Below are 24,086 nucleotides of genomic sequence, written 5' to 3'. Positions count from 1 at the left end.
CTGTCCCAGTTAGTCCCTGTCTATATGGGCCAGTCCCAAGTGCTGCTTGTCCCAGGAGCCTTGAGGACACGCTCAGCACTGAATACAGGCAAGACACCCCTCCAGAAGGAAGCCAGGGAGCAGACACGGCTTGAAGCCCCTTTATTGAAGTGCCCAAAGTTAGGCTGCCTCGTGCATCTCCATCCTTACACCTCTTCCTGCCCACTTGGCTTCGCCTTCACCAAGTGTTTCTTCTGAGGGCCCTGGAAGAGAGCAGAGAGGAGAGCTCTGGGTGTTTGTGGCAGACAAACCTGGCCTGTGAGGCTGCATCTGAGCTGTGGGGAGCAGAAATGCAGCTCGGGCCCCTTTCTGCTGCTCCTGGTCTCTGCTCCCCACTGGGAGCTCTGGGCCTCCATTCACCAGCCATCCCCAGGGCTCCCTATGCCTGCAGCAATGGGGAGCATTCCTTCCAACCAAATGTAAAGCTTTGCCACAGCATCCAGGGGTAAAACTCTCATCTTGCAGTAGAAACCAGCAAAGGAACCAGCTGCAACCAGGTAGAACCACCTCCTGTCACTAAGATCTATGTCACAGCTACTCAGGACTTGCAGTGACAGCAAAGCAGAACACGGAACAAGCTCCTAACACTGGGATAAAGGAAATCAGCTTAACCTCTAAAGAGCTCTGCAAAGGCACTGCAGAGCCAACCCCCTTCCTAGGGCTAAGCAGGCTTAGGCAGTGGCACATGGGATTTCTAGCTGACAGGCCACATCCAGACACTCTTCATGGCTGTGTGGTACCCAGGCAGTTGTTTCTGCTAGCTGAAGGCCTGGCTCACTTAACCCTTCCCCAACGTCACATACAGGCTTAGGCACCAGCCCCGGGCAGGTTGCAAAGCTGTTCAAGTAACTCTGCATGGTTTGGAACTATTTAGATGGGGTTTTTTTGCTCTGGATTTAAGAAAAATACCCTGCTTGGCCTTCCCAAAAGCTTCCTGACAAAGGAATCACTAATTGGTGTCTGAATCTGACCCTCTTAAGAGCATGAACATCACAAATCATCCCAAACAAACCAAAGACGTGCACAATTGTGGGTGAAAGGGACCATATGTCCAGTGTGGTGCCTGCCAAGTTAACTGCTTGTCTAAAACATCCCGTGGTGAATGGGAACTGCGTGGCCATATGGTGTATTATTTGCTGGTTGGGTTGTCTTGGATCACTCACACAAGCATCATGCTCTTCCTTAGCATCATATCTGCTGTGTGAACTGAATTCTTTCCCAGCTTTAATGCAAGATAGTCCTGGTCACTCGTTTGGTTGTTGTTACATGGAGACAAAGCTGCCTGGTTGGAGTCCATCAGTTGCTTTAACGCAGCTGCAAGCAGGGCCTAGGAGCTGGAGCAGAGTGTAACTCACCATGAAAGCCCGTTTCTCCTGAGCTGTCTGGAAGCGTCCGTGGCCAAACTTGGAAGTGGTATCGATGAATTTGAGTTCAATGGCTTCCTGAGAGCGGCGGCTTGTCTGCACCACGAGGGACTGGGAAAGAAGAGTCACAGTGCATCAGGATGACTGCTAGAGACAATCTGGACGTGTGCTCTGATGGAGGCAGGGTTGAGTCCTGGGTGCATCCGTCAGACAAGTACCTCCATGAAAACCTGCCTTCTCACACACCCCTGGTGCTCAGGTGATGCCTTGGATTGCAGGGCAGCTCTCAAGGTGCTTAACACCAAGGTTGCCATCGCTGGGCCCTGCATTGTGGCCCTCAAACGCTTGCAGCTTCTATCTCCAGAGAGAGAGCCTCCCTCTAGCTGCAAATGGTCTCACTGAGCACCACATCATGTGCCAGATGTCCCCAGCAGCTCAGAGCCAAGGACCTCACCAGTCTCTGCCATTCTCCACGTGGTGAATGAGCTCACAGACCCCCCCCCAGCGCGGCTGCGCTCTCACCTTACGGAGGGTGAGCACACGCTTCTTCGTGCCCATGACGCAGCCCTTCAGCATGAGGAAGTCGTTGTTGACCTCTCCGTAGTGAGGAAAACCACCCTGTGGGGAGAGGCAGAGGGAAGGTCGGGAGGCAGGAGAGCTGGGTATGGGAGACATGCCCAAGGGTGGCATTTTCTAGCGAAGAAGGCAGTGACTGACAGTCCCTCCAGCTAATGACACTGCACCCACCAGCCTGCCTGCTTAGGACCACCAGAGCGTGTCACACTGACTGCAGGATCCCAGCTAAGGGGCACCCCGTAAGAGCTGGGGAGGCAGTAACCCTGCTTCCCTCCCTGAAGGATGTGGGTGAGCAGAGAGCGGAGCTGGCTGGACTCCCAGGATAACAGCTTTGATAAGCCAAAGGGAGCTTTTAAACCAAGTTACAAACGTTTATCTGTTAAGGATCAGATTTTAAATGTAGTTTATACTTGTTTTTCTATTTAAACAAAGTTCTCAGTTCCTGCCAAAGGTATCAGCTGGAAGTTTAATGTTTGGGTCTACCAATGGGCCTAAAAAAACACTTCATAGAGATGGTTTTCCGCGTCCAAAACATGAGGAAAGGAATCACTGCATTTCTTTCAGTGAATTTCCTTCCAATCATTTCCTATGCAGCTGTCTCCAGGCATGGAATTACTTCCCTGGCTCGGATTCCTGCAGCCAGGATCAGTCACGGCCCTGGCACCCCCTCAGCCCTTACCATAGGAGTAATGGTTTTCTCTGTGAGATCGTAGTGCGTCGAGGCGTTGTTCTTCACCACTTTGCCATCCTCCACATGGATCCCATGGCCAATGCGGTAAATCTAGAACAGAAAGGACATGGAGACGGTGACTTCTGTGTCCCGTCACTGAGGGATGCCCCAGGAATGACACAGTTTTCCCCAAGATGTGCCTTAAGCAGGGAAAAACACCGGGAAAGACACTGAGAATCTCCAAGGAAACGTCGGAGAAGCTTTGGGGAGCAGAGGCCACCCTGCAGAGGAGGATGGTGTCAGCATGGGAGGGAGGAAGGCTCTCTGAGGGAGCCCATCGGGGCCATACCTTCTTGTTGAGCTCCGTGCGGTGGTGGTAGCCCTTCTGGCCAGCCCGGGCAATGGAGTAGCCAACCCGGGACGGGTGCCAGGCTCCGATGCAGGCGACCTTGCGCAAGCCCTTGTGCGTCTTCCTGGGGAGCTTCTTGGTGTGCCAGCGGCTCGTCACCCCTGCAAGCGCGACCAGAGAGGGCGGTGAGAACCCCGGCGAGGGGCAGAGCTCCTGTTCGAGTGCTGGGGATGGGATGGGATGGGATGGGACAGGCTCCATCATCCCTCTGCAGCTCTCAGACGCCGCCGTGCTGGAAGGAGCCCAAGAGCTGTCAGCACCGTGAGAGGCCGGAGCACAGAACTGTTCTCACTTCCCATGGATCCCATCAGGCTGAGATCTGTTCTTGCTGAGCACAGGCAGTGCAATCACAGGAACACCCACGCCTCCACACACGTGGGGTTTGTGTGAAGTTCAATGGCTCTGCGTACTCACGGTGCCTCTGAGGCTCCTGGGAGGCCCCCGGGCACAGCAGGCAAACATGGGCTTCACTGAGATTACAGAGACCAAGGTCTGCTGCAGTGGAACTGCATGTCATGGGCTTTGCTACTCCCGAAGCGGTAAGTCAGTGGGTTCTCTAACACTGCTTTACCCCAGTGCTGCCCTATGGACAGTGTCAGGTGGGGACAGCATCAAGCTTCTGGTAAAGGTCTCTTTGCTCTGTACCTTTCATCCCGTGCCCCTTGGTCACGCCAATGACATCAATCATCTCGTTCTGGCTGAAGACGCTGTGCACGGAGACCTGCTTCTCCAGCCTCTCCCGAACCCAGTCGACCTTGTCAGCCACTGTCCCACCGTTCAGCTGGATCTCCATCACATGGGCCTTCTTCTGCCGCAGCGGGAGCAGCTTCATCTGCATGACACAGTGCATCGGGGCAAAATGCTGCTCCTTGCCCCATGGACATGAACACAGAGGCTGGGCTGTGTCGCACCCCACTTGTGAGGGGCACAGGGGGTGAGCAGAGCTCTTCACTGCCCTTCTCTATTACACCCTCAACCCATTTCCTAACAGTCAGCAACCTGGGTCACCATGTTTATATATCTGAGACCTCCTGGAGGTAACTCCTTATCCTTGAGCCCAACCACCCCATCTCCCAGTGCTTCCATTCCAAGCAGGAGCTGATGCACACCTGCTCTCCAGGGAGCACAGGAACAAGACAGCTTCATCCTACCCCAAGAGTTAAGCACAGCAGTAACAGCCAGGCTAGGTGAGTGCCCCGGAGGAGCTCAGCGCTAGAGCACCCTCTAAAACTGAGCACTGGGACGAGGCAGGATGCAGCCCTCTGCTCTGAGACAGTCAGTGCCTCTCCTTTGGTCGTGCTCCACCTCTGCTTCCACACTGAGCAGTTATTCCTAGCTCCCAGCAAGAGGTGCCTCCGCTCTCTCCCACTCCCAGCTCCCTGTTCGCAGCCCCTGCCAAACTGCCATAGTGGGGCTTTGAGGTTCTGTGCCAGCTACAAGGGAAGCCTGGAGCCAGCTTAGCTCTGTCCCAGGCTCCAAAGCAGACGTTAACTCCAGGGATCAGCAGGAAAACCGGCCCTGTGTATCCAGCAATCAGCATCTGGCAAAACCAGGCCTGCCCCTGGGTTATTTTTGCCCAAAACACTTGACACCAGTTGCTAATCTGAGGTGATCATGGGGCCTGAGGTCCCTGTGCTGACACAGGGCCCAGCACCTGCTGAGGCTCTGTGTGCTCTGCTCTCCTCTATGAGGTGTGTGAGCTCCTGAACCACAGCCCCTGCAGCAATTCCAGGCTCAAAGGGACAGTGTTGGTGTCAGGAGGGAGCCCCCCCATTGCTTTTAGACCCTGTCCCACACCCCCTGACCAGTGTCTGCTTGCTCAGTGCCCTGTGACCCCACCAAGACACCCCCATGATCCCACCTCCCAGGTCCACACTTCCCAAGCTAAGGAAGAGCCAGATCCCCCCTTGCCCACCCCAGGAATGAGGTCTCTGACCTGTGTGTGCACAATGACACGAATGACCTTGCAGTACTTCTTCATAGCTGCAAAATCCTTCTCCAGCTGCCTTTTGCCATCCTCATCCTGCCACTTTTTGCAGTACTTGGTGAACGCCTTCTTCTTGCTCTTGTGCCTACAACCAAAGAGGTTTAACACCCAGGCAAGCTGGATGGTGAAGTGCTTCTGCACATCCCTGCACCCTGGGACAGCGTGGAAGGACACATCACCCTGCCAGACACCTCTCTGGTGCCTTAACTGTCAGGGCCAGCACACAGGGGTGTGAAGTGGGGAGAGGCGAGTGAATAATGAGCTGTGACAAGGGCTGGTAATTCAAACCTTTCTGCATGAGGAATCCAATTGTCTCCCACTGACGGGCTCAGTGCCACCAACATGCAAGTGCAAACTCAGAGCGAAGCGGAGAACACAGCCTCTAACAGGGATCAGAGGGATGGGGTGGGTGGGTCTCAACGGCACTTTATAGGAGACACGATGGATGCCTACAGTCACGGAGCTCGTGTTTCCATTTTCCTCTCTGCTGCTGTGGGGTTTGGGGCGTTGATGTTTACAAGAGCCAAGGGGCACATTCTGCATCAGCTTTCCCCCCGACAAATCGGGTTTTCCTCCCCTCCTTTGGTGCCTCAGCTCCAGTGTTCCAGTTCAGTTGAGAGCAGATGAGCCTACACTAAGGAAAATGAACCTGCAGCACATGCTGCCATGTGATATTGCGCAGAGCTCACCCAGTTCGGCTATTAGAATACATTTACATACGCATATGCCCATTGCCAGCACCAAGCTGTTTGCAGCATCTCTGTGCATGACTAAAGCTGCAGTTTCTCTCCAGCCCAGAGCCAGCTGCCTGTGGCTGAGCTGTTTGCAATGGTTGGGTACCTGTGGGGAAGACGAGAGGGGGACCCCTCACACGCAGCACCCCAGGGACCCTCCCCAGCACGCACCAGTTCCTGTAGAAGCGCCGCCGGCACTCGTCACTGATGTGCTCAGCAAACACTGTCTTGAAATTCCTCAGCCCCTTCGGTGTTTCTATGTACCCCACAACCCCAACCACCACCAACGGCGGGGTCTCAATGATGGTCACGGCCTCCACCTCCTCCCTCTTAGAGATCTCTGCAAGATAGGAAAGGGAAGCGGTGCTCAGTGGTGTCTAGGACCAGATCATTCCCTAAAGCCACTTGGTAACGGTTGGACTTGAGGATCTTAAAGGTCTTTTCCAACCTGGTTGATTCTATGATTCCATGATGTTACAGTGAGCAAGCTAGGGGCAAGGTCACACTATAGCTTCACAGCCAGCATCAGCCCTTCCATCTCTCACCTACTAGAGGACCACATGGGGTTCGATCTCTAGAGGTTAGACCCTGTGGTCCAGCAGCATTTCCAGCGTTGGGGGAAGCATCACATTGGGTGGCTCTTGCCTTGGATATCTCAGAGGGTAACATAAATTCCCCAGCGAGATGCTTCAAGCCCAGTAGTTGCCCTGCATGATCCTTCCTGCCAGCAGGATCCACCGGTCACCATCCCAGTGTGGGCACTTCCCAGCAATCCCTAAGGCAGCCCTTGGCCATCCAATACCTGGATGGTGGTCCAGCACACATCCTGGATGCTATGTGCTTCACCACCCTCTCCCACCAGCAAGCCTCGTCCCTTGTTTCCCTCCGGGATGCGGCTCCTTCCTTTCTCCAGGCAGGACTTACTGAGCCCGGGCCTGTGCACCTCCCGCACGGTGTGCGTCATGCCTGCTTTGTAGCCCAGGAAAGCCGTCAGATGGACTGGTTTGCTGGGATCATCCTTCGGCCACGACTTCACCTTCCCTCGGTGGCGCCGGCTCCTCTTGTGGGGAAGGAAGCCCAAGTGGCCGTGCCTGGGAGCGGAGAACTTGCGGTGGGACTGCGGGGAGGAAGAACCAAGGAGATCAGCTTCACTTTGGGCTCCTAGAAGGCACCAGGGAAAGGCCAATGGGAAACACCCCCTTTAACATCAGTGAATGCTGGAGGGGGTCTGGCTTCTGCCTTGATTCCAAAAGGATGCGTTTATGTTCAAGCTTGCATCACAGGCATGGAAGAATTTAGTGAGTTTCTGGACAAACGATGCCAATGAAATAAAAAGACACTTGCAAAGGTCTCCTTCCTTCTGCTTAAGGACTTTGAATGAGAAACACACCCCTTGATGGGTCCGTCCCCCTGTGATGTTAATTATAACGGCTTATTTTGTACTCTGCGGCACCAAAAGGGCCTGCTCAGGATCGATGGGCTTCGTGACATCAAGACAAACGGCACCAAACAGCTAACGATCAGGAATAAGAGGCAGGGATGCCCAAAGGAATCCGTAATAAGAACGTGTGCAGGTTAAACACGCACCTGGAAACCAAATTAGCAGAGCTAAATATGTAAACCCCAAGCACAAGGTCACACTGAGAGGAAGCGACAGCGCTTGAGAGGCTCGGCTCCAAGGCAGGGAGCTGGGGGGCAGCCCAAGCAGCACAGGGTTAGTTCTACACCCACTGCATCCCCTCCTCGCTCAGGTCAGTGCCAGCACCGGGTGACCCTCCCCACCAAGCTCATCTCCCCCTGCCCCTGTGCACACAGAGGGGAGGCAGCAGTGTGGAGCGTTACAGACCATGGGATGTCTTCAGCCCGCTCAGCAGCAGCAGGAGGCGGTTGGGGAGCGCTGCCCAGGCAATCCTTAAGATGTTTATCAGGCTGAAGACACAAATTTAGCCGCTAGCTTCACCCGCTGCTATATCCATCCTGGGCTGGCAGGTTGGATGGAGCAGTTGCGGTGTGGTAAAGGTCAAAGGGCCGGGTCTCAGCTTACACTTGTCCCTCCTGAACAAGCGGGGTGGGAACGGCTCCCGTTGGGATGATGGGGATAAGGCGCACCACGCACATGGAGATGGGCTGCTCGGGTTCACTGCAGTGCTCTGGGTACGGATACACTGAAAAACCCCTCCGTCAGCCCAGGCGGGAATGGATTTATGGTTCTGGATGAGGGAATTGGGGCACCTGCAGTGAATTTGGAGCAATGGGATTTGTACCTCAAATCCTGAGCGCACCTCTGAGCTCCTCACTACAGGAGAGACATTGAGGTGCTGGAGCAGGGCCAGAGAAGGGCAGCGGAGCTGGTGCAGGACCTGGAGCACAGGTGTGATGGGGAATGGCTGAGGAACCTGGGGGGTTCAGTCTGGAGAAGAGAAGGCTCAGGGGGGACCTGATTGCTCCCTACAAGTGCCTGACAGGAGGATGGAGCCAGGAGGGGCTGGGCTCTGCTCCCAAGGAACAAGGGGTGGGACAAGAGGAAACGGCCCCAAGCTGCACCAGGGCAGGTTTAGATGGAGCTGAGGAACAATTCCTGCCCCAGAGGGTGCTCAGGCATTGGAACAGGCTGCCCAGGGCAGGGCTGCAGTCACCGGCCCTGCAAGTGTTCACACCCCCTCAGTGCCATGGGTTAGCGGTGGCCTTGGCAGCGCTGGGAACGGTTGGACTGGGTGAGCTCAAAGGGCTTTTCCAACCCGGTTGATCCAACGGCTCGGACCGGCACCGGTGGCGGCGGCGGAGCAGGCCCAGGCCGCTGCACGGACTACACCTCCCGGCATGCACCGGGCGCGGCGGAGCATGCGCAGAGCGCCCCTTCTCACCCCGCCACCATCTCGCCCGCGCCGCCGCCGCCGCCATGGCGGAGGACAGCAACCGGGAGGCGTACAAGGTGCCCCCGACCCGCACCCCCGTCTCCGAGAGAACCTCGTCGCTGCCGGACCCCTCCGCCTTCTTGCGGACCGCCTTCGGCTACATCGTCGATGCGCCCGTCACCTTCGTGCGAGGTACCGGGAGGATAGGACCGCCCCCCCCCCCCACCGCTGCCGGCGGGCCTAGAGCCGCTCCGCGGTGCCGTGAGGGGAGCCGGGATAAGGGCAAGGGACGGGCACACAAGGACACAGGGAGTGGGATAGACCGGGACACAGACAAGGGTACAGCAGGGACAGGCACGGGGAGTGGGACAGACCGGGACACAGCAGGGATAGAGGGACAGACACGGATGCAGGACACGGACAAGGAGACAGCAGGGGCAGGCACATACTTGGAATACAAAGACATCGCATGGACAGATAGATGTGGGACACAATACAGCATGGACACTGGGACATGGGACACATCAAAGACAGGGATGTGCACACAGGGTTAGATACAGGGCCATGGGACACAGCAGGGACAGACACACGGATGTGGAATGCAGGTAACAAAACATATACAGCGTCAGACACAGGGATGTGGAACACAACAGAGCACAGCATGTACACAGGGTCAGACACGGGGACGTGGGACACAGACAAGGACACAGCAGGGGCAGGAGGACAGACACGGGGACGTGGGACACAGACAAGGACACAGCAGGGGCAGGAGGACAGACACGGGGACGTGGGACACAGACAAGGACACAGCAGGGGCAGGAGGACAGACACAGGGACATGGACAAGAAGACAGCAGGGACAGCAAGCACCAACCTGGGGCCTTGGAAGGCAGCAGCAGCACCAAGCAGTGAAGCTTTGGCAGGCACTGGGGCCGTGCTGCCCCTCTGTAGCTGTGGGTCAGGGGTGTCTGACCGTGGGGCTGTCCCTGCAGAGTGGATCGAGCGCCAGCAGGCCAAGAACAAGTACTACTACTACCACCAGAAGTTCCGCCGTGTGCCCGACCTGAGCGAGTGTATGGAGGGAGACTACCTCTGCTTCTATGAGGCTGAAGCACAGTGGAGGAGGGACAGGTATGGCTGTCACTGCTCTGGTTGTCACCTCTGGGACCTGCAGCCCTTGGCTTGAACTCACAGTACTGTCACAGACTCTGGGGTGTTGACAGCACCTCCTGCCCACTCCCTTATAGAACACCCCTTTCATAGGGCTGTTGTCCCCTGCAGCATCTCCCAGGCCATGAGAACACATCCTCCTATGCTGTCTGGTTCCTACACCTGAGCTTCCACAAGGATCCACACCCCATTGGCTGTTCTGTCAACCTCTTGGCTGGGATAGGAGTCACCTCTATCTTTCCCACAGGATGGTGGATCAGGAAATCGTGGAGATAGTCCGGGAAAGGCTTGGTGCTTGCAAGCAGAGGGAGGGACCCAACCAGTTCCAGAACTGTGCCAAGGAGGCAGAGCTGCTGGTACAGGTTACCAAAGCCTACCAGGACAGATGTGAGTACAGTACCAGCATGTGGGGGCACAAAGGCAACAGGGATCTTGAGCTGCATCCCAAACAGGGGCACATTTCTCTCTAGCTGCAGAGAGCCATGCTTCACACATTGACTTTCTTTTTAGATGGTGATCTTGGTGTCCATGGAAATGCAAGGACTTGCCTGATGAAGCAGAAGCAGAGGATGATGGACGAGAGGAAAGCACAAGCCAGTGCCTCTGAGTAGGTGTGAATGGTTCACAGGTCCCTCTGTGGTGCTGGTACCAGATTCTGCATGCTGCATCTTTCAGCTCTGATGCTGTTGACCTCTACAATAAATGTGCAGAACAGCACATCTGCCATACAGCTGGAATCTGGACTCATTCTTTGAATGGATCTGAAAACCCCTAAGAGAACTCTTCCTGTATTCAGCTCTGCTGAAATAGCAGCATCTTTGCATTCCAGCTGATCACCACCCCATCCCCTAAACCATGGTCAGCCCCCCCAGCTGCCTTACCTGGGATTTCCCACTGGACCTCTCCCCACCTCCCTAATTAAGGTGAAGAGCACATGCTGTAGAACAGCAAAGCTGGCTCTAGACCCTACTTAGGGACTAATATAAGATGAACAAGGATCAGCACAGCCTAATTTCAATCCAACAGCTATTCAGGCTCTGGCCTGCAGACATGAACCTGCCCAAAAGCCTAGCAGATCCATCCACTCAAAGCATTCACCATCCCATTAAACCAGTTGCAATCTCTTGTTCACTGATCACTTTATTGTCTTGCTCCAAAACCCACTTAAGTGGTTGCCACAGCAGCTGCCTGGGTTCTCTGCACAGACACTCTGGTGTGGGTCTTCGCCAGGTGATCAGTGAACTCCTGCAAAGAAACAAAACAGTGTTTTATTTCCTTAACCACACTCAGGGGTTTCTCAGCACCACTTCCCTTCCCAACAATTGTCTGTGTGAGGCCTGGGGTACTTCACATACAAGATAGTATTTCAAAGCTTTCCTATTCCCTTCACCCATTAAATGACCTGGCAGTCAACTCCGACTGCGACACCACGCTCCTGCTGTTCAAGTGAATCCTTTGTGGACAGCACCTGAACTTTAAAGGACAGGATTTGGGCTGTGAATTGCAGAATCACTCTCACCTGGTAAGGAGACTTGGTGAACACGGTCTCTTTCCAGAGGTCAGGAGTCAGGTAACTGTAGGTCTTGGAGATGGCATCGAAGGTGGCTTTAGCTATGGACAGAAGTCAAACATTGCTCATTGCTGCCACAGAAGCCAGCTCACTGTGCCCAGCCCCACTGCTCCAAAGGTGTAGAATTGAGCATGGAACAGGGAGGCCACAGCAGGGTCTCTCTGATGCACACACACAACTCAGGTTTCTTTCTCTCACCATATACGACAATTACACTACTTCAACCAAGTGCAATCGCGCAGATTGGGAGATGTTTTACTATCGATGCACATTAAAAAAAGACAATTTCTCATCATTAATTTGTACAGAACTTCAGGATTATCTACAACAGGATGAATCTGCATTGTAAGAAGTATCAGCAGAAGCCTTTCCTTCTGCTTCACTGCTAGAATTGAATCAACACCAATTAAACTCTGGAGATGGGTACACTGTGCCCCTGTCAGTGACAGGGATGACAACACACACAGCTAAAATGCGGCACAAAGCCCTGAAGCTCACCAAAGTTGCCGAGGGTGGCCGTGCAGCCCCTGGCCGAGGTGTAGCAGTCATCAATCCCAGCCATCATCAGCAGCTTCTTGGGGACAGGCGCAGACACGATCCCTGTGCCACGGGGAGCTGGGATCAGACGCACCAGGACAGATCCGCACCGGCCAGTGACCTACACAGACAGACACACCAGGTCACGGCTCCCAGAACACACACTGACCACCAAGCCCAGGCCCGGGAGCCCTACTCACCTTGCAAGGCACAGTGTGGGGTTTGCCGATCTTGTTGCCCCAGTAGCCCCGTCGTACGGGCACGATGGACAGCTTAGCCAGGATGATCGCCCCACGAATAGCAGTGGCAACTTCCTTAGAGCACTTAACACCAAGACCAACATGGCCGTTGTAGTCCCCGATAGCAACAAAAGCCTGGGATGGAAAGAGGAGGTTTCAGCTGTGGCTGAGCTGCTCAGACCAGTGGGGTCTCCCAGCAAGGGTAACCCAAGCTGCACACTCGGCAGCGAGCAGTCACAGCTCACCCAGACACAAATCAACCCCCACGTGCTAAAACCTGCCACCAGAGCTCACAGCTCAAGAAGCACATCTCCCTGGCCCCCAAGAGCTCATCCTTCCAAAGCTGAAGCCAAAGAATTGGGATTCAATTCCATGCTGTAGCTTCCTACTGGTCAAAAATCCCAGTAATTCCCAAGCATCATTCCCTCATGACATGAGGCCCAAGGCTTCTCCCTCTGCCACAGGCTCCGAAAAGCCAAGACTGCTGAGCAAGCACAACTTAATTTTGTGCTGTGACTGCTTTAAGTAACATCTGAACACCCTGCTACAGTTTACACAGCTACTTCTTAAGCCACCCAAACTGATCCTCACACCAAAACATTCTGTAGTTACTACAGAAAAGAATAAAGGTATTTGAACTGATTTGTTAGTTCAATGCCAAAAGAGCAGTAGACAACATACATAACACAAGAGAAAGAAAAGGCCACCTTAAACCTGGTGCGCTGACCAGCACGAGTCTGCTTCTGGACAGGCATGATCTTCAAAACCTCATCCTTCAGAGAGGATCCCAGGAAGAAATCGATGATCTCCGACTCCTGCAAGAGTCAGACACTGAACCGCACAAGGCCCCACTTTCTAAACAACACAGCTTGTAAAGCTCCTACATTCCCTGTCAACAATAAACGTGTTTTTAAAGGAAGTTACTAAAATATGTTAAGTTTCACAGGCATGAGCTGGCTTCAGCTGCTGCACAGTCCAATACAAGTTCAAAGCTTCATTCTTCCATCCCCGAGCAGCACTATCACAGAAGCACTTGAGCAATGCGCTGCCTCCCCACAGAAGGCAGAAGACAAACCCCACCGCACTTCACTACAAGTGCCCACGCCAGCCCTCAGCTACTGTCCCCTTATGTCACTATCCCAAACACATCACTTGAGCATCCCAAATGCAAGTGCAGCAGCTGCTGCCAGCTCCCTAGTTCAGGTTAAAGCTCTCCTGCGCATTACTGCAGTGTCCACGGAAGCTTACCTTGATTGGAAGCGAGAAGAGGTAGATCTCCTCAAGAGACTTGATCTTCATATCCTTGACCAGGCGACCAAGCTTGGTGACAGGAATCCACTAGCAAAGAAATCCATGGAAAAGGGTCACCGGCAGCTGCAGCAGCACCTCAGGGGAACCGGCTCCAGCTTCCAAACAGACACAGCCTCCTCCCACCCCATTCCTGGGTCCCCACCACACACCCCCGAGAACCACTCACTTCCTTATCTTCGGCCTTGCCTCCGCGAGCCCCACGGCCTCTCCCTCGGCCCCGTCCACGGCCGCGCCCGCGGCCCCGCAGCCCGGTCCCGAAGCCGCCGCGGAAGCCCCCACGGGCCGCTCCCGCACCTCCAGCAGCACCGGCGTCATCCGCCATTTGCTAGACAAAAAAGAAGGGCGCGTTAAGGCGGGACGCGGCCGCCGCTCCGGCAGGACCCGGCGGGGACCCCCGCTCCTCCGGCCGCACGGATGGACACCGATCCGGTGCAGGCCGCACCAGCACCATCCCTCCCTGCCGCCATCACCCCCCCACTCACGTGTCTCAGAGTAGAAGGCCGCACGGCGCCACCGCTGGGTATTTATAGCCTGAGAGGTCTCGCGAGAGCACCGCCCGGCGGTGCAGCCCCGCACGCTGAATGAGGAATACTCCGCGGCGAGGAGCGGAGCTTTGCGCTCACTTATACAGGGTCCGGGGCTCCGAGACCACGTTGTCACTGCGCGGTGTGGGTATATAGGGGAGCGCTGGCGTGGGGCGCTCAGTTTGGGGGGAGCTCCGGTAAGTGCTGTGTGTATTGTCCCTTTTTGTGCTCTTTAAGCTATAAAAGCATCTTTCGGATTGTGTTTGTGGCGTTACTGAGCTGGTGCCGGGCGTGATTTCCGTGAGCGGCCTTGGAAGGCGCATTAGGGGTTAGCTCCAGGCGCGGTCTGAAAATCACTTGGGTTCTCGTGTGGTCCCTGGTGAGATAACTGTGCCGACAGCAAAGGGAACGTAAAGCTTACTGCCCGCAGTGACGTGCGGGGAGTGAAACCCATGTTCCCATAGCCCCTGTACCGGGATATACCCGTTTATACACTGGGTGTTAATGGGGGTAATGCGCATTGAGGGAGCGGCTCTTCTCATCGCTGACTTTGTCTCCTTAGGCAGGAGCTGCGCTCCTGGATGGACAGTGGTCCCATGTGCTCCTTGTGCCCTCGCAAGGGCTCTCCTCACTGCTTATGACAGCCATGTAGAGCAAGCGGTGCTGCAGCGGACGATGATGGAGTATTCACATCAGAAACGCTTTGAAATGGTCTTGTTCTGTATTTCGATATGCAATAAACGGTGGATTTACTTGAAAGCCCGTGTGTTGAGTCTCTGGTTGTTTCTATTGTATAAATCGCCCGTTTTTCGCGGTGGTTGGGGCCGGGAAGTCGCTTTCCTGCGGGCAGAGCAGGGATGCTCTGCTGGGCTGTTCTGGCCCCGCCGGTGCTGCGGTACCGGCTGTTCGCATCCGTTATCCCGGAGGCTGCCCGGTGCCGCGGTACCGGCTGTTCGCACCCGTTATCCCGGAGGCTGCCCGGTGCCGCACCAGTCATGGCACTAGTAGTGTTCCCTCGTCTGCGTCACTCGCATGCGCCGGAAACGGTGCCCTTCTCCCGTAGCAACCGGGAGCGCCGGAAGCGGCCCGCATGCGGTGTTGGACATGGAGGAGGTGGCCGCCAGCGCCCTGCGCTTCAAGAGCAAGTGAGGAGGGACCGGAGTGTCCGGGGCCGGGCACGGGGGCTGCGGGGCCGGGGACACTGGAGACGCGGGGGCTGGACGTATGTGCTGGGGCCAAATGGTTTGGGTTTAACCGCGTCCCTGCGCGGGTCTCTCTGTGCCTTGCAGCTACGCCGTGTCGAGGAAGATCGAGCCTTTCTACAAGGGAGGCAGAGTCCAGGTAATGCCCGACCCGAGGCGGGTTTGGAAACACCCTTTTCCGCTGGCTCTGTGCCATTCCCGCTTCCTGTTCCCTTTCCTCCAGGTGAACCGAGATGGGAAGTTCATGTTCTGCCCCTGCGGGAACAAACTCAATATCATCGAGGTGGAAACGGGAGCTTTGCAGAGCCTCCAGCAGGTGACGGGGGACCCAGGCTCCATGGCTGGTGGTGAAACCCCTGAGGGCTCTCAGGGGCTCCAGGGGTGTTTCACTGCTGTTGATCTAAAGCAGAGGGGAGGATGAGGAGGTTCTAAACACAGGCAGATGCTACTTGTGTTGTCCCTAAGTGCAGCTGGGAGCTGCTGTGCTCAGCACCAGCAGAAGCACATAGAGAAGAGACCTCTGAGAGCTTCCATGAGTGCTTTAACCATGGGGTTTTACCTTTTGTTTTCATAGGAGGAGGAGGAGGACATCACTGCATTTGCTGTTAGTCCTGATGATAAGGTATGTGTTTGCTTTGTGGGTTTCTTGGCTGTTCTGTCAGGTCTCCTGATAAAGCCAGTGAAAGCTGCATGTGCTTCCAGAGATCTCTATGGAGGTGCTTCTATCTCTCTCCCCTCTGGGTCTGAGTCAGAGGAACACCGAGAGACTGAGCTGTAAAGAGTATCACATCAACGGGCATTTCCATGCTTTGTACGTAAGGACTGACAGAAACTGAACTCAAATTAGTGGTTCATTGTGCTTTCCTTCCCCTTGCTCTTGGGTAGATCCTTGTGACCGGGAGCCGGGCGCTGCTGCTCAAGCAGTGGAACTGGCGAGAGAACCAGTGTGTCCGCACATGGAAAGCCGTGCACGTAGCGCCAGTGGCTGCCATGGCCTTTGACTCTACCTCAACGTTGCTGGCCACAGGTATGGGCCTACCTCCTGCTCACATGGGGGGAGGGATATCGAGTGGCCCTTCAGCTTCTGAATAATTCAGCTGAGCTGGACACAGCCCGAGGTAGCGATCTCCTGAGGTCAGGCAGAGTCAGAGGAGGTTTTACTTGAATAGCAATGATGTCTTGGCAGACAGCAAGAAATCCTTTCAATGTAAAATGCTCATAATACCAGGCATCTATGAGACAGTGCAGCGTAGTTATCCTGGTGTAGAACAGGGACTCCTGGAGGTGGAGGAGATCAAGCATTACCTGTGACTTCATTGTACTTAGGTCTGACTCTGAGCTGTCAGGTTTTGTCCACCTCTCTGAAGATGTAAGGTGCTCCCTGGGCTCCTCTTGCTGTGGGTGGTTGTTACTGGATTCATTTTTCTTTCTGCTGCCGTTGCAATCCATGAAACTTTACATTTGCTGATATGTTGGACCTCTTCTCTCTCCTTCATAATTCATTCTTATGTGCCCTTCTATTCCCAGGTGGCTGTGACAGCACTATTAAGATCTGGGATATGATCAAACAGTACTGCACACACAACCTGAAAGGATCTTCAGGAGTTGTACAGTAAGGACAAGTCATATTTATCCATCACTGGCATTAATGTAGTGCTTGGATGCTGGGATTGATGTGAAATATTTCGAGTTAATGGAATGTAAAGGCCCATTCGAAGCAGATTCTGGGCTCTTCTGCTTCCTGACTTGTGAGATGTGTAGGGAAGGAGCAGGGCTATGACTGACCTTAGCCCAGAGAGAAAAGGGTTTGGTCAAGGAATTGGTTGGGATGTAAATGGAATATCTGTGCTTGCTAATGGATGTACATTAAGAACATGAAAAGGCTGTCAAAGATCAGTTGTAAATGGGTGGCAGAGGAATGAAGTCCTACAAAAAAGTCAATCAAAAGTACATTGATGTCAATCAATCTATCAATCCCCCAATGCATATTTATTTGTTAGGCTAATGCCAGGTAGTTTACTCCTGTCCCATTCAAGTGCATCTCCTTCTGTCCAGCCTTGTGGAGTTCCACCCTGATATATCCTGTCTACAACTCTTCTCCTCCTCAATGGACTACAAAATCCGCATCTGGGACCTGAATACCAGCAAGTGTGTTGCTGTGTTGGATGGACACTTCAGTGCTGTCACCTCACTGGTGTTTGCAGATGGAAACACGCTCCTTAGGTGAAAGTTTGTAGGGTTTTAGCCTGTCTCTCCCCTTCACCTGCCAGAGACTGGGGGTTTCTTTAGGGTCTGGGAGGGTTTTGTGAGGAGAAGCAAACCACAGGTATACAGTGTCTGCTTGAGGGGTGTTTCTGGCAGTATCCTGTGTTGCCATATGGAAGGCTGGTGCTTTCTTTCACATGGGCCTCTTCAGAGAGGTGCTGAACCCCCACAGTTCCAAACTGGCACTCAGAGTTTGAGTTCACAGTCTGAGTTGAATGGATTTGGCACCAAACCTGCTCTTTTACCTTCCAGTTCTGGCCGGGATAAAATCTGCATTGTGTGGGACCTGAAAACCAGAGAAAACAAACACACTGTCCCTGTCTATGAGGTGAAGTTGCATTTCACTTATTCCTCTGAGATCCTTTGCAGTTTCTAGCTCAGCCCTACAGTACCTCTCCCTCTTTAGCTTCCTCTATATGGTGAAAGGAGATTTCTCCCCCTTATCCTTCCCAAAGGCCTTAAAACTCTGTGTCTAAACCTCTTTATTTTCTTGTTCTCTTTGCTCAGTGTGGTTGTGCCTGGGCAGTTGAGGAAATACATGCCACTGCTGCCTCCACTGCCACAGTGCTAGAGGAGGGAAGGACACTCATGTCAAACCTTCCTTCTCTCGCTGTATCCACTGCCAGTTCTCAGTAGCTGTGCAGTCTGGGGCAGCAGTGTGGATGTTGCGTGTGTGTCAGCACTAGCAGGCTGTTCACAGCTCTGGTTCCTGAAGTGGGAGCCCAGTCTCTTGTGCTCAGCTGGTGCTTGGCCAATTCATTTGCAGAGCGTGGAAGCTGCTGTCTTGTTACCAGAAAAGGGCGATTTCTCTCAGCTGGGTGTGAAGAAACAAGGGTTGCACTTTGTCACAGCTGGCAGCAAAGGTGAGTGTCCTGGTGTGTCACTGCCGGATCTGGAGGCTGAGGAAGGATGGTACTTACAACACTGCATTGCCAGTATACCTGGGATGGGTGTTCAGAATGGGTGGCAGAATCCTTGGGCTGAATTCCTGAGGGCTGGAGAGCAGAGCTTTCTCCTGAATCCAACAGGAGTAAATTAGCAGGATTGATCAGGCATGCCATGGAGCTTTATCTATGTGTGCTTTCAAACTGCAATGAAGTTTGGTTTGGACAGAAGAAGAACTGTGGCTCTTTGTGGCTGTGACTGGATCTCTTCATAGCCCTGCCTTAAAGCTGCTGAGCAATTTCCAGTAGGCAAGGCCAGAGTTTGTTTTATATTCTTTGGACAATCACTGTCTAAAACAGCAGGTAATTTATATCTTTATTTTTATCAGGTATCCTGAAAGTTTGGGAAGTGGCCACAGCTGCTTGTGTGTATTCCCAGCCTGTGCCCTTTGAGCTGAAGGAGGAGGCCAGCGAGTGCAGTGTCACCCAGTGCATGCTGGTGCCTGAGAGAAATGAGATTGTCACAGTGTCTGTGGAGCACAACATTATTTTCTATGATGCTCAAACTCTTCAGCTTAAGAAGCAGGTAACAACCCTTAACCTCCCTTTTCCTCTTCCTTTATCCATACTTTGGGATCAGCTCTGCTTCTGGGGAAAGCACGATGCCATTCAGTACTTCTCTAACTAGCTTTTTGTTGTTCAACTGTGTCTGTTTTGCCATCCTTAGCTTGCAGGTTACAATGATGAGGTTCTGGATGTGAAGTTCCTTGGGCCTGCTGATTCTCACATTGTGGTGGCTACCAACAGCCCTCAGCTGAAGGTGTTTGAGCTGGCAACATCACACTGCCAGATCCTCTATGGCCACGCAGGTGAGTGGTCAGCTCTGATGTGGATGGGTGAGAGATGTGCAAGTATAGCTTGATCTCTCACAATCCACGTGTGGAGACTGGAGTGCTTGAGTTCTCTGGAACAGTATTACCAGAGGTTTCGGAGTTGCGTGGAGAAAGTATCTGTTTCGCTCTCCTGGGTTTGCACACATCAGTTTTTCTGGGTCTGTCTGTTCAGTCCCTTTCACTAGCAGTGAGATTACTTTAAATTGGAGCTCAAGATGCAGGTATGAGTGCAGTTTTGTGGCTGCAAGTCATGGGCTTGCACCAGCACCATAAGCAGCCAGTCACTGTGTAGTGCGTGTGGACACGTTGTGTCCCAGCCCTGTTCCCAGACACAAAGTGGTGGACTCGTCACTTCCCCATTCATTCCAGTTTCAGTATTAACTTTGCATCTAACTGAGTTTTTTCCTCTGTTTAGAAACAATTCTTGCTTTGGATGTCTTCAGAAAAGGCCTGATGTTCGTCAGCTGTGCTAAGGTGTGTTCTTTTTCATTAAACCCTTTATGCCTAGTGATCTTTATGGGCAGGGTCATATTCCTTCTTGGTGCTCCAGAAAGGGCAGGATTCCTGTCTGCTACATCCCTCCAAAATAAGGTTCTTCCATTATCCCTTTTTAACATCCCTAGGGAAACGTGATTGTATTTTATCAGCCTGAAAGGACATGTGTCATTCTCTGAGCGTTTTGGCTCTGCATTACAGTTCAGAGGTAGCATTAGTGTGATACTGATGGGGAGCTGTGTGTAAAAACTCTTGGAAACTTGGTGCCAAGTGCTCAGATACACCCAGAAATAAACCTCCATGCTGGCATCCCAGACTGCAGCGCACTGTTTGGCTATGTCTGCCCTCACCTGCTCTGATGGATGCAGGCAAAGATTCAAGCTCATGGATGCGGTGACTGCATTGGGAACCAATCACTGTCCAAAACGCACAGTGGGTTCTGTTCTCTCCCATTCCAGGACAAAAGCATTCGAGTCTGGAGGATGAACAAAGATGGAAGGGTGATCTGTGTTGCCCAAGGACTGGGCCATGCTCATGGGGTTGGTGCTGTCGCTTGCTCGAGGTAATACAAATCAGCCAAGGGTTTCCCTTTGCAAGCATGAGGCACAGGAGGAGAAGGCCTTTGTTCTGTGTAGGTAAAGTTTCTTTACACCTGACATGTTTATTCCTTTCAGACTGAAAGAAAGGTTCATAGTAACCAGCAGCCAGGACTGCACAATCAAGATCTGGAATATCCCGGAGTCCCTCACTTCCAAAGCAAAAGCAGCCTTGATCTCCTGCCCAGAAACCCTTCATGCAAAAGTGACTGAGAGGGGTCATAACAAGGTAATGCTCCACCTGATCTTAGAACATGCTTTTAGTACTTACATCTTCCCCTCCTGTGTTGCACTCTGCATTTATTACCTTTCCAACAGCTAGAACAAAGCCTTAAACTGCTTTGTACCCTCGGTGTGCCTTCCCTAGGACATAAACAGCGTGACAGTGTCTCCAAATGACAAGCTGATTGCCACAGGCTCGCAGGACCGGCTGGCCAAGCTCTGGTCCTGCTCCGACTGCTCTTTGCTGGGTGTCTTCACTGGCCATAAGCGTGGGATCTGGTGTGTGCAGTTCTCCCCAGTGGATCAAGTCTTGGCCACCTCTTCAGCAGATGGGACCCTGAAGCTTTGGGGTATTCGGGACTTCAGTTGTCTGAAGGTAATGAGAATCACACTGCCCCTTGCTCTAGGCAACCCTCGTGTGCTGCAGGGCTTGATTAAAGCTGAAGAAGCTATTCAAGATAGAATGTGCTGGTTAATGCAGCTGAAATGTAGCAACATACTAAAGGAAGAGAACTGTCCAGATCTGGTCTTTTTCTCCTGGGTCTGTGAGGATAGAGGCTGCTTTTTGGAACTTAGTTGGGATTTAGGAGTAAATATTACCTTCTTGGAAGAGGTCTCTCTCAAAGCCTGATAACAGCTCTGGCACTTCTGAGCTTTCTCTCTGTTTTCAGACCTTTGAAGGTCACGATGCCTCTGTACTGAAGATCATCTTTGTCAGCCGAGGAACACAGCTACTCAGCAGGTAAGTGCCTGCACCAGGAGTCTGGAGAAGATGCTAAAACTAATCTGAAAGAAACCTCTTTGCTGGTATCAGCAGCAGGAGGGAAGAGTCTTATGTGTGTAATGGATTGAATGACTGATAGGAAGATGCCATGTTTATGCCAGGCTTTCTCCAGGGGCTGAATTATCTCCTCCAGCTACACAGTAGATTCTGGTGAGCTGCTGGCTTGGTGACACACACTATAGTTAGTGCATGAGAGCTGAGGGTGCATCTCATCCTTGATATTTATGGTTAATTCTGTTTGGAAGGCATTGGAATGGCACAAATTTATCTGGTATTTGAGGTGGGGCAGAGCCAGAATGGATCTATCCAATGATTCTTTCTGTTGTGTCTCTTTCTCTTCCGAAAGTGGTTCTGATGGTCTCCTAAAACTCTGGACAATTAAAACAAATGAGTGTGTGAAAACATTAGATGGTCATGAAAATAAAATCTGGGGTCTTCACTCCAACAAGCAAGATGATATGGTGGTGACAGGATCCACTGACTCCTGCATCACTCTGTGGAAGGTACAGTACAGAGTGTTCCTGTGTTTCCTCTGGGATTAGTGATCAGAATGTAGTTGGAGAGCTCAGGATTCCAGTGGCTCATTCCTCACTGTCCCAGCATGGCCATGTGCTCTTTTCTGCACTTAGAAATGTGGTCAGTGAGGCCCATCTGGTGGTTTTGGGGTGGTTTTTTTTTTTTTTGCCATAGTGTATTTCCCCAGTTGATGTTGTAAAAGGAGCAGCAGATGGGCCCCAGGAGCCTGCCTCAGTGCTGTTGCTCTAAAGGTGCTTTGGAGGGGGGGTGCTGGATTTAACACTGAAGTTACATGACTTGGAGATGTTGCTGCAGAAACTGTTCTCCCAGTCACTTGGTGGCTAAATCAAAATTCATCTGTGTTAAAGCAAGATTTGACAAAGTTGTATCCTGGTTTTAATAGGATGTCACTGAAATTGAAGAGAAAGAAGCTCAAGCTAAAGAGGAGGAGCAGATTATTAAGTAAGTTGATCCTGTGCAATGATGAGGTGTGAAGGACAATCTGTCCAGTGAATCTGTCTACATCTAGAGCCATCCAGCTCCCTCTGATCCAGACATTACATCACGGAGCTGTTCAGAGGCTGGCAAGGCACAGTAGTCTCTTCTACTTTGTAGCTCCTCCAAAGCCTTGCTGTGATACTGTCAGCTTGACAATTGATTAATCTCATGTATATGCACTTGTAAGACAAGCAAAGTCAAAACCTGCTTTCAGTTTCTCCTGCTTCAGCGAGCACTGAGTAGCTCAGGGAGCCCTTGACTGTGCCAGGGTGATGATGTGTGCAGTGAGAGCACTGAGGCATTCACTGGCAGCACCATTGACTTCTAGTGTTAAACCTCAGCACACTTACTGCCAAGTCTGCTGGTTTCTGTATAAACAGTTTTGTTACCAGCCAAATGTTTACCTCCCTCTTGATCCTGATTTGCTTTCCAGAGAACAAGAGCTTTCTAACTTGCTTCATGAGAAGAGATACCTCAAAGCTTTAGGGTTGGCAATCTCTCTGGATCGGCCACACACGGTGTTGATGGTCATCAAAGGTGAGTCCACGTTGTGCTCTGAAGGCCCTTCTCTGCCCTCTGTGCCTTCCAGAACATCTCTTCTAGTAGACAACTACTAATTGTCTGAAAGCCTCAGCTTTCCCTTTCTCCTGTGACTCCTCTTTTCCTGAGTGGGATCACCTCAGATAACAAAGGGTCTCCCTGCTCCCAGTCCATGACTCTTCATTTCTCTTTCCTACAGACATCCTCAAGGAAACTGATGGGAGAAAGAACTTGGAAGAGAACATTGTTCGGCTCCGAAAGGATCAGAAAGGTTTGTTGAAACCTGGTTTAAATGCTAAAACCTTTAGGTTGTCCTTGTTGACAGCTCAAGAAAGGGTTCTGGGTGTAGCTGTTCTGACCTGAGCTCCTCAGTCACAGTGCAACTGGCAGTGTGTGCAGATTATCTTCCTCCCTAGAGGCTGTGTTAGCATTCCTGGTGACATGGAATACCAACTCCCGGAACTGCCACGAGGCCCAGGCTGTTGTTGAAACCCTCCTGAAGCACGAAGCACCAGAGACCCTCCTGCAGTACTCTGGCATTAAACCTGCTGTGGAGTCCCTGCTGCCCTACACCGGTGAGTTGTGTTGCAGGAGCAGTAAGCCTCGGGACTCCTCCTGGTGTGAGCATTCCCTGTTTGCCTTGGTTTAAAGGGAGATCTTCCCTGTTCTGGTGAGCAAAGGTGGCTTTTCTCTCTCTGCAGAGCGCCATTTCCAGAGGCTGAGCCGATTGCTACAGGCCACCATGTTCATTGACTTCATGTGGCAAAACATGAGGCTGGGTGATACAGTCCGTCAGGAAGATGTGACTCTGTGAGCCTGATCCTACCAGTGGTTCTTCCCAGAGGGAAGAGCCTGACCAGATTCCTGCCAGGTATGGCAATTGGACTGCTCCTGTGTTTTATAATAAATTTATGAAGTTTTGATTTCTACCACATGTCCAACATTTCATCCTCCTTGGGCTTAATGAGAGGAAAGGGTCATTTCTTTGCTCAAGCTGTGGTTTCCCTTTGTATCTTCATGCCTTGAGTTTTCATGGCCAGACCCTTAAAGAACACTTAGTTTGGAGGAAAGGCAGAACCTGGCTTTTTACTGGAGATTTAAAGACTTTATGGAGTTTGGAGATGCTATTGGCAATGATATATCCAAAGCCCAGTTGGGGCAGTGTAAGTATAAATTCCAAGCATCTTTGTAATATCTTCATAGACAT

At 52.5% G+C, this 24,086-nt stretch overlaps 4 protein-coding genes and 1 non-coding gene across 7 annotated transcripts; 3 read left to right on the top strand and 2 right to left on the bottom strand.

Annotated features, from left to right (window-relative positions):
- Positions 1-127: 127 nt before the first annotated feature.
- RPL3L (ribosomal protein L3 like) lies at positions 128-9,647 on the bottom strand. 3 transcript variants are annotated; one of them, XM_062614837.1, is made up of 10 exons: positions 9,508-9,647; positions 6,704-6,896; positions 5,951-6,119; positions 4,995-5,130; positions 3,704-3,890; positions 2,999-3,159; positions 2,659-2,760; positions 1,926-2,021; positions 1,395-1,514; positions 128-242 (listed from the first exon to the last, which is right to left on the bottom strand). In XM_062614837.1, the coding sequence occupies exons 2-10, from the start codon at positions 6,741-6,743 to the stop codon at positions 186-188; spliced, it is 1,068 nt and encodes a 355-aa protein (XP_062470821.1). In that variant the 5' UTR covers positions 6,744-6,896; positions 9,508-9,647; the 3' UTR covers positions 128-185. The 3 variants fall into 3 exon arrangements, with proteins under 3 accessions (XP_062470821.1, XP_062470820.1, XP_062470822.1); XM_062614836.1 differs by lacking the exon at positions 9,508-9,647 and adding an exon at positions 7,626-7,784; XM_062614838.1 differs by lacking the exon at positions 9,508-9,647 and adding an exon at positions 7,367-7,438.
- Positions 8,639-10,533, top strand: NDUFB10 (NADH:ubiquinone oxidoreductase subunit B10). The gene is made up of 4 exons (XM_062614840.1): positions 8,639-8,826; positions 9,626-9,764; positions 10,051-10,190; positions 10,314-10,533. The coding sequence occupies exons 1-4, from the start codon at positions 8,679-8,681 to the stop codon at positions 10,412-10,414; spliced, it is 528 nt and encodes a 175-aa protein (XP_062470824.1). The 5' UTR covers positions 8,639-8,678; the 3' UTR covers positions 10,415-10,533.
- Positions 10,534-10,925: 392 nt separating this feature from the next.
- On the bottom strand, positions 10,926-13,808 carry RPS2 (ribosomal protein S2). The gene is made up of 7 exons (XM_062614839.1): positions 13,627-13,808; positions 13,398-13,487; positions 12,857-12,964; positions 12,111-12,284; positions 11,872-12,031; positions 11,323-11,414; positions 10,926-11,048 (listed from the first exon to the last, which is right to left on the bottom strand). The coding sequence occupies exons 1-7, from the start codon at positions 13,780-13,782 to the stop codon at positions 10,968-10,970; spliced, it is 861 nt and encodes a 286-aa protein (XP_062470823.1). The 5' UTR covers positions 13,783-13,808; the 3' UTR covers positions 10,926-10,967.
- Positions 13,809-14,325: 517 nt separating this feature from the next.
- On the top strand, positions 14,326-14,450 carry LOC134161730 (small nucleolar RNA ACA64). The gene has a single exon (XR_009964074.1). It is a non-coding gene; the product is annotated as a small nucleolar RNA ACA64 (small nucleolar RNA).
- A 558-nt stretch (positions 14,451-15,008) lies between these two features.
- Positions 15,009-23,808, top strand: TBL3 (transducin beta like 3). The gene is made up of 22 exons (XM_062614812.1): positions 15,009-15,129; positions 15,274-15,325; positions 15,410-15,502; positions 15,761-15,808; positions 16,072-16,213; positions 16,714-16,798; positions 17,242-17,409; positions 17,704-17,779; positions 18,218-18,314; positions 18,725-18,921; positions 19,063-19,204; positions 19,644-19,702; positions 20,182-20,285; positions 20,398-20,548; positions 20,687-20,917; positions 21,213-21,283; positions 21,672-21,828; positions 22,245-22,303; positions 22,773-22,876; positions 23,079-23,150; positions 23,296-23,454; positions 23,581-23,808. Exons 1-22 carry the CDS (start codon positions 15,017-15,019, stop codon positions 23,691-23,693), a joined length of 2,493 nt encoding a protein of 830 aa, XP_062470796.1. The 5' UTR covers positions 15,009-15,016; the 3' UTR covers positions 23,694-23,808.
- The last annotated feature ends 278 nt before the right edge of the window (positions 23,809-24,086 follow it).

The sequence above is a fragment of the Pezoporus occidentalis genome, unplaced genomic scaffold (genome assembly GCF_034315485.1).
Source record: "Pezoporus occidentalis ecotype Australia unplaced genomic scaffold, CSIRO_AGI_Poc_V1 ctg178, whole genome shotgun sequence".
Classification (NCBI taxonomy): Eukaryota; Metazoa; Chordata; class Aves; order Psittaciformes; family Psittacidae; genus Pezoporus; species Pezoporus occidentalis.
Note: the sequence above shows the minus strand (reverse complement) of the source record. Positions and strands in the feature narration are given on the sequence as shown.

Coding starts and splice junctions, on each gene's coding strand:
- RPL3L (XM_062614836.1), bottom strand. Junction 5,131..5,950: donor CGGCGCTTCTACAGGAACTG/GTGCGTGCTGGG, acceptor CTTTGGTTGTAG/GCACAAGAGCAAGAAGAAGG. Junction 3,891..4,994: donor GTGTCATTGTGCACACACAG/GTCAGAGACCTC, acceptor TGTGTCATGCAG/ATGAAGCTGCTCCCGCTGCG.
- NDUFB10 (XM_062614840.1), top strand. CDS start 8,679: ATGGCGGAGGACAGCAACCGGGAGGCGTACAAGGTGCCCCCGACCCGC. Junction 8,827..9,625: donor GCCCGTCACCTTCGTGCGAG/GTACCGGGAGGA, acceptor CTGTCCCTGCAG/AGTGGATCGAGCGCCAGCAG. Junction 9,765..10,050: donor GCACAGTGGAGGAGGGACAG/GTATGGCTGTCA, acceptor TCTTTCCCACAG/GATGGTGGATCAGGAAATCG.
- RPS2 (XM_062614839.1), bottom strand. CDS start 13,782: ATGGCGGATGACGCCGGTGCTGCTGGAGGTGCGGGAGCGGCCCGTGGG. Junction 12,285..12,856: donor GTCAGCGCACCAGGTTTAAG/GTGGCCTTTTCT, acceptor TTTCCATCCCAG/GCTTTTGTTGCTATCGGGGA. Junction 12,032..12,110: donor CCCACACTGTGCCTTGCAAG/GTGAGTAGGGCT, acceptor CTGTCTGTGTAG/GTCACTGGCCGGTGCGGATC.
- TBL3 (XM_062614812.1), top strand. CDS start 15,017: ATGCGCCGGAAACGGTGCCCTTCTCCCGTAGCAACCGGGAGCGCCGGA. Junction 17,410..17,703: donor GATGGAAACACGCTCCTTAG/GTGAAAGTTTGT, acceptor TTTACCTTCCAG/TTCTGGCCGGGATAAAATCT. Junction 23,455..23,580: donor GTCCCTGCTGCCCTACACCG/GTGAGTTGTGTT, acceptor CTCTCTCTGCAG/AGCGCCATTTCCAGAGGCTG.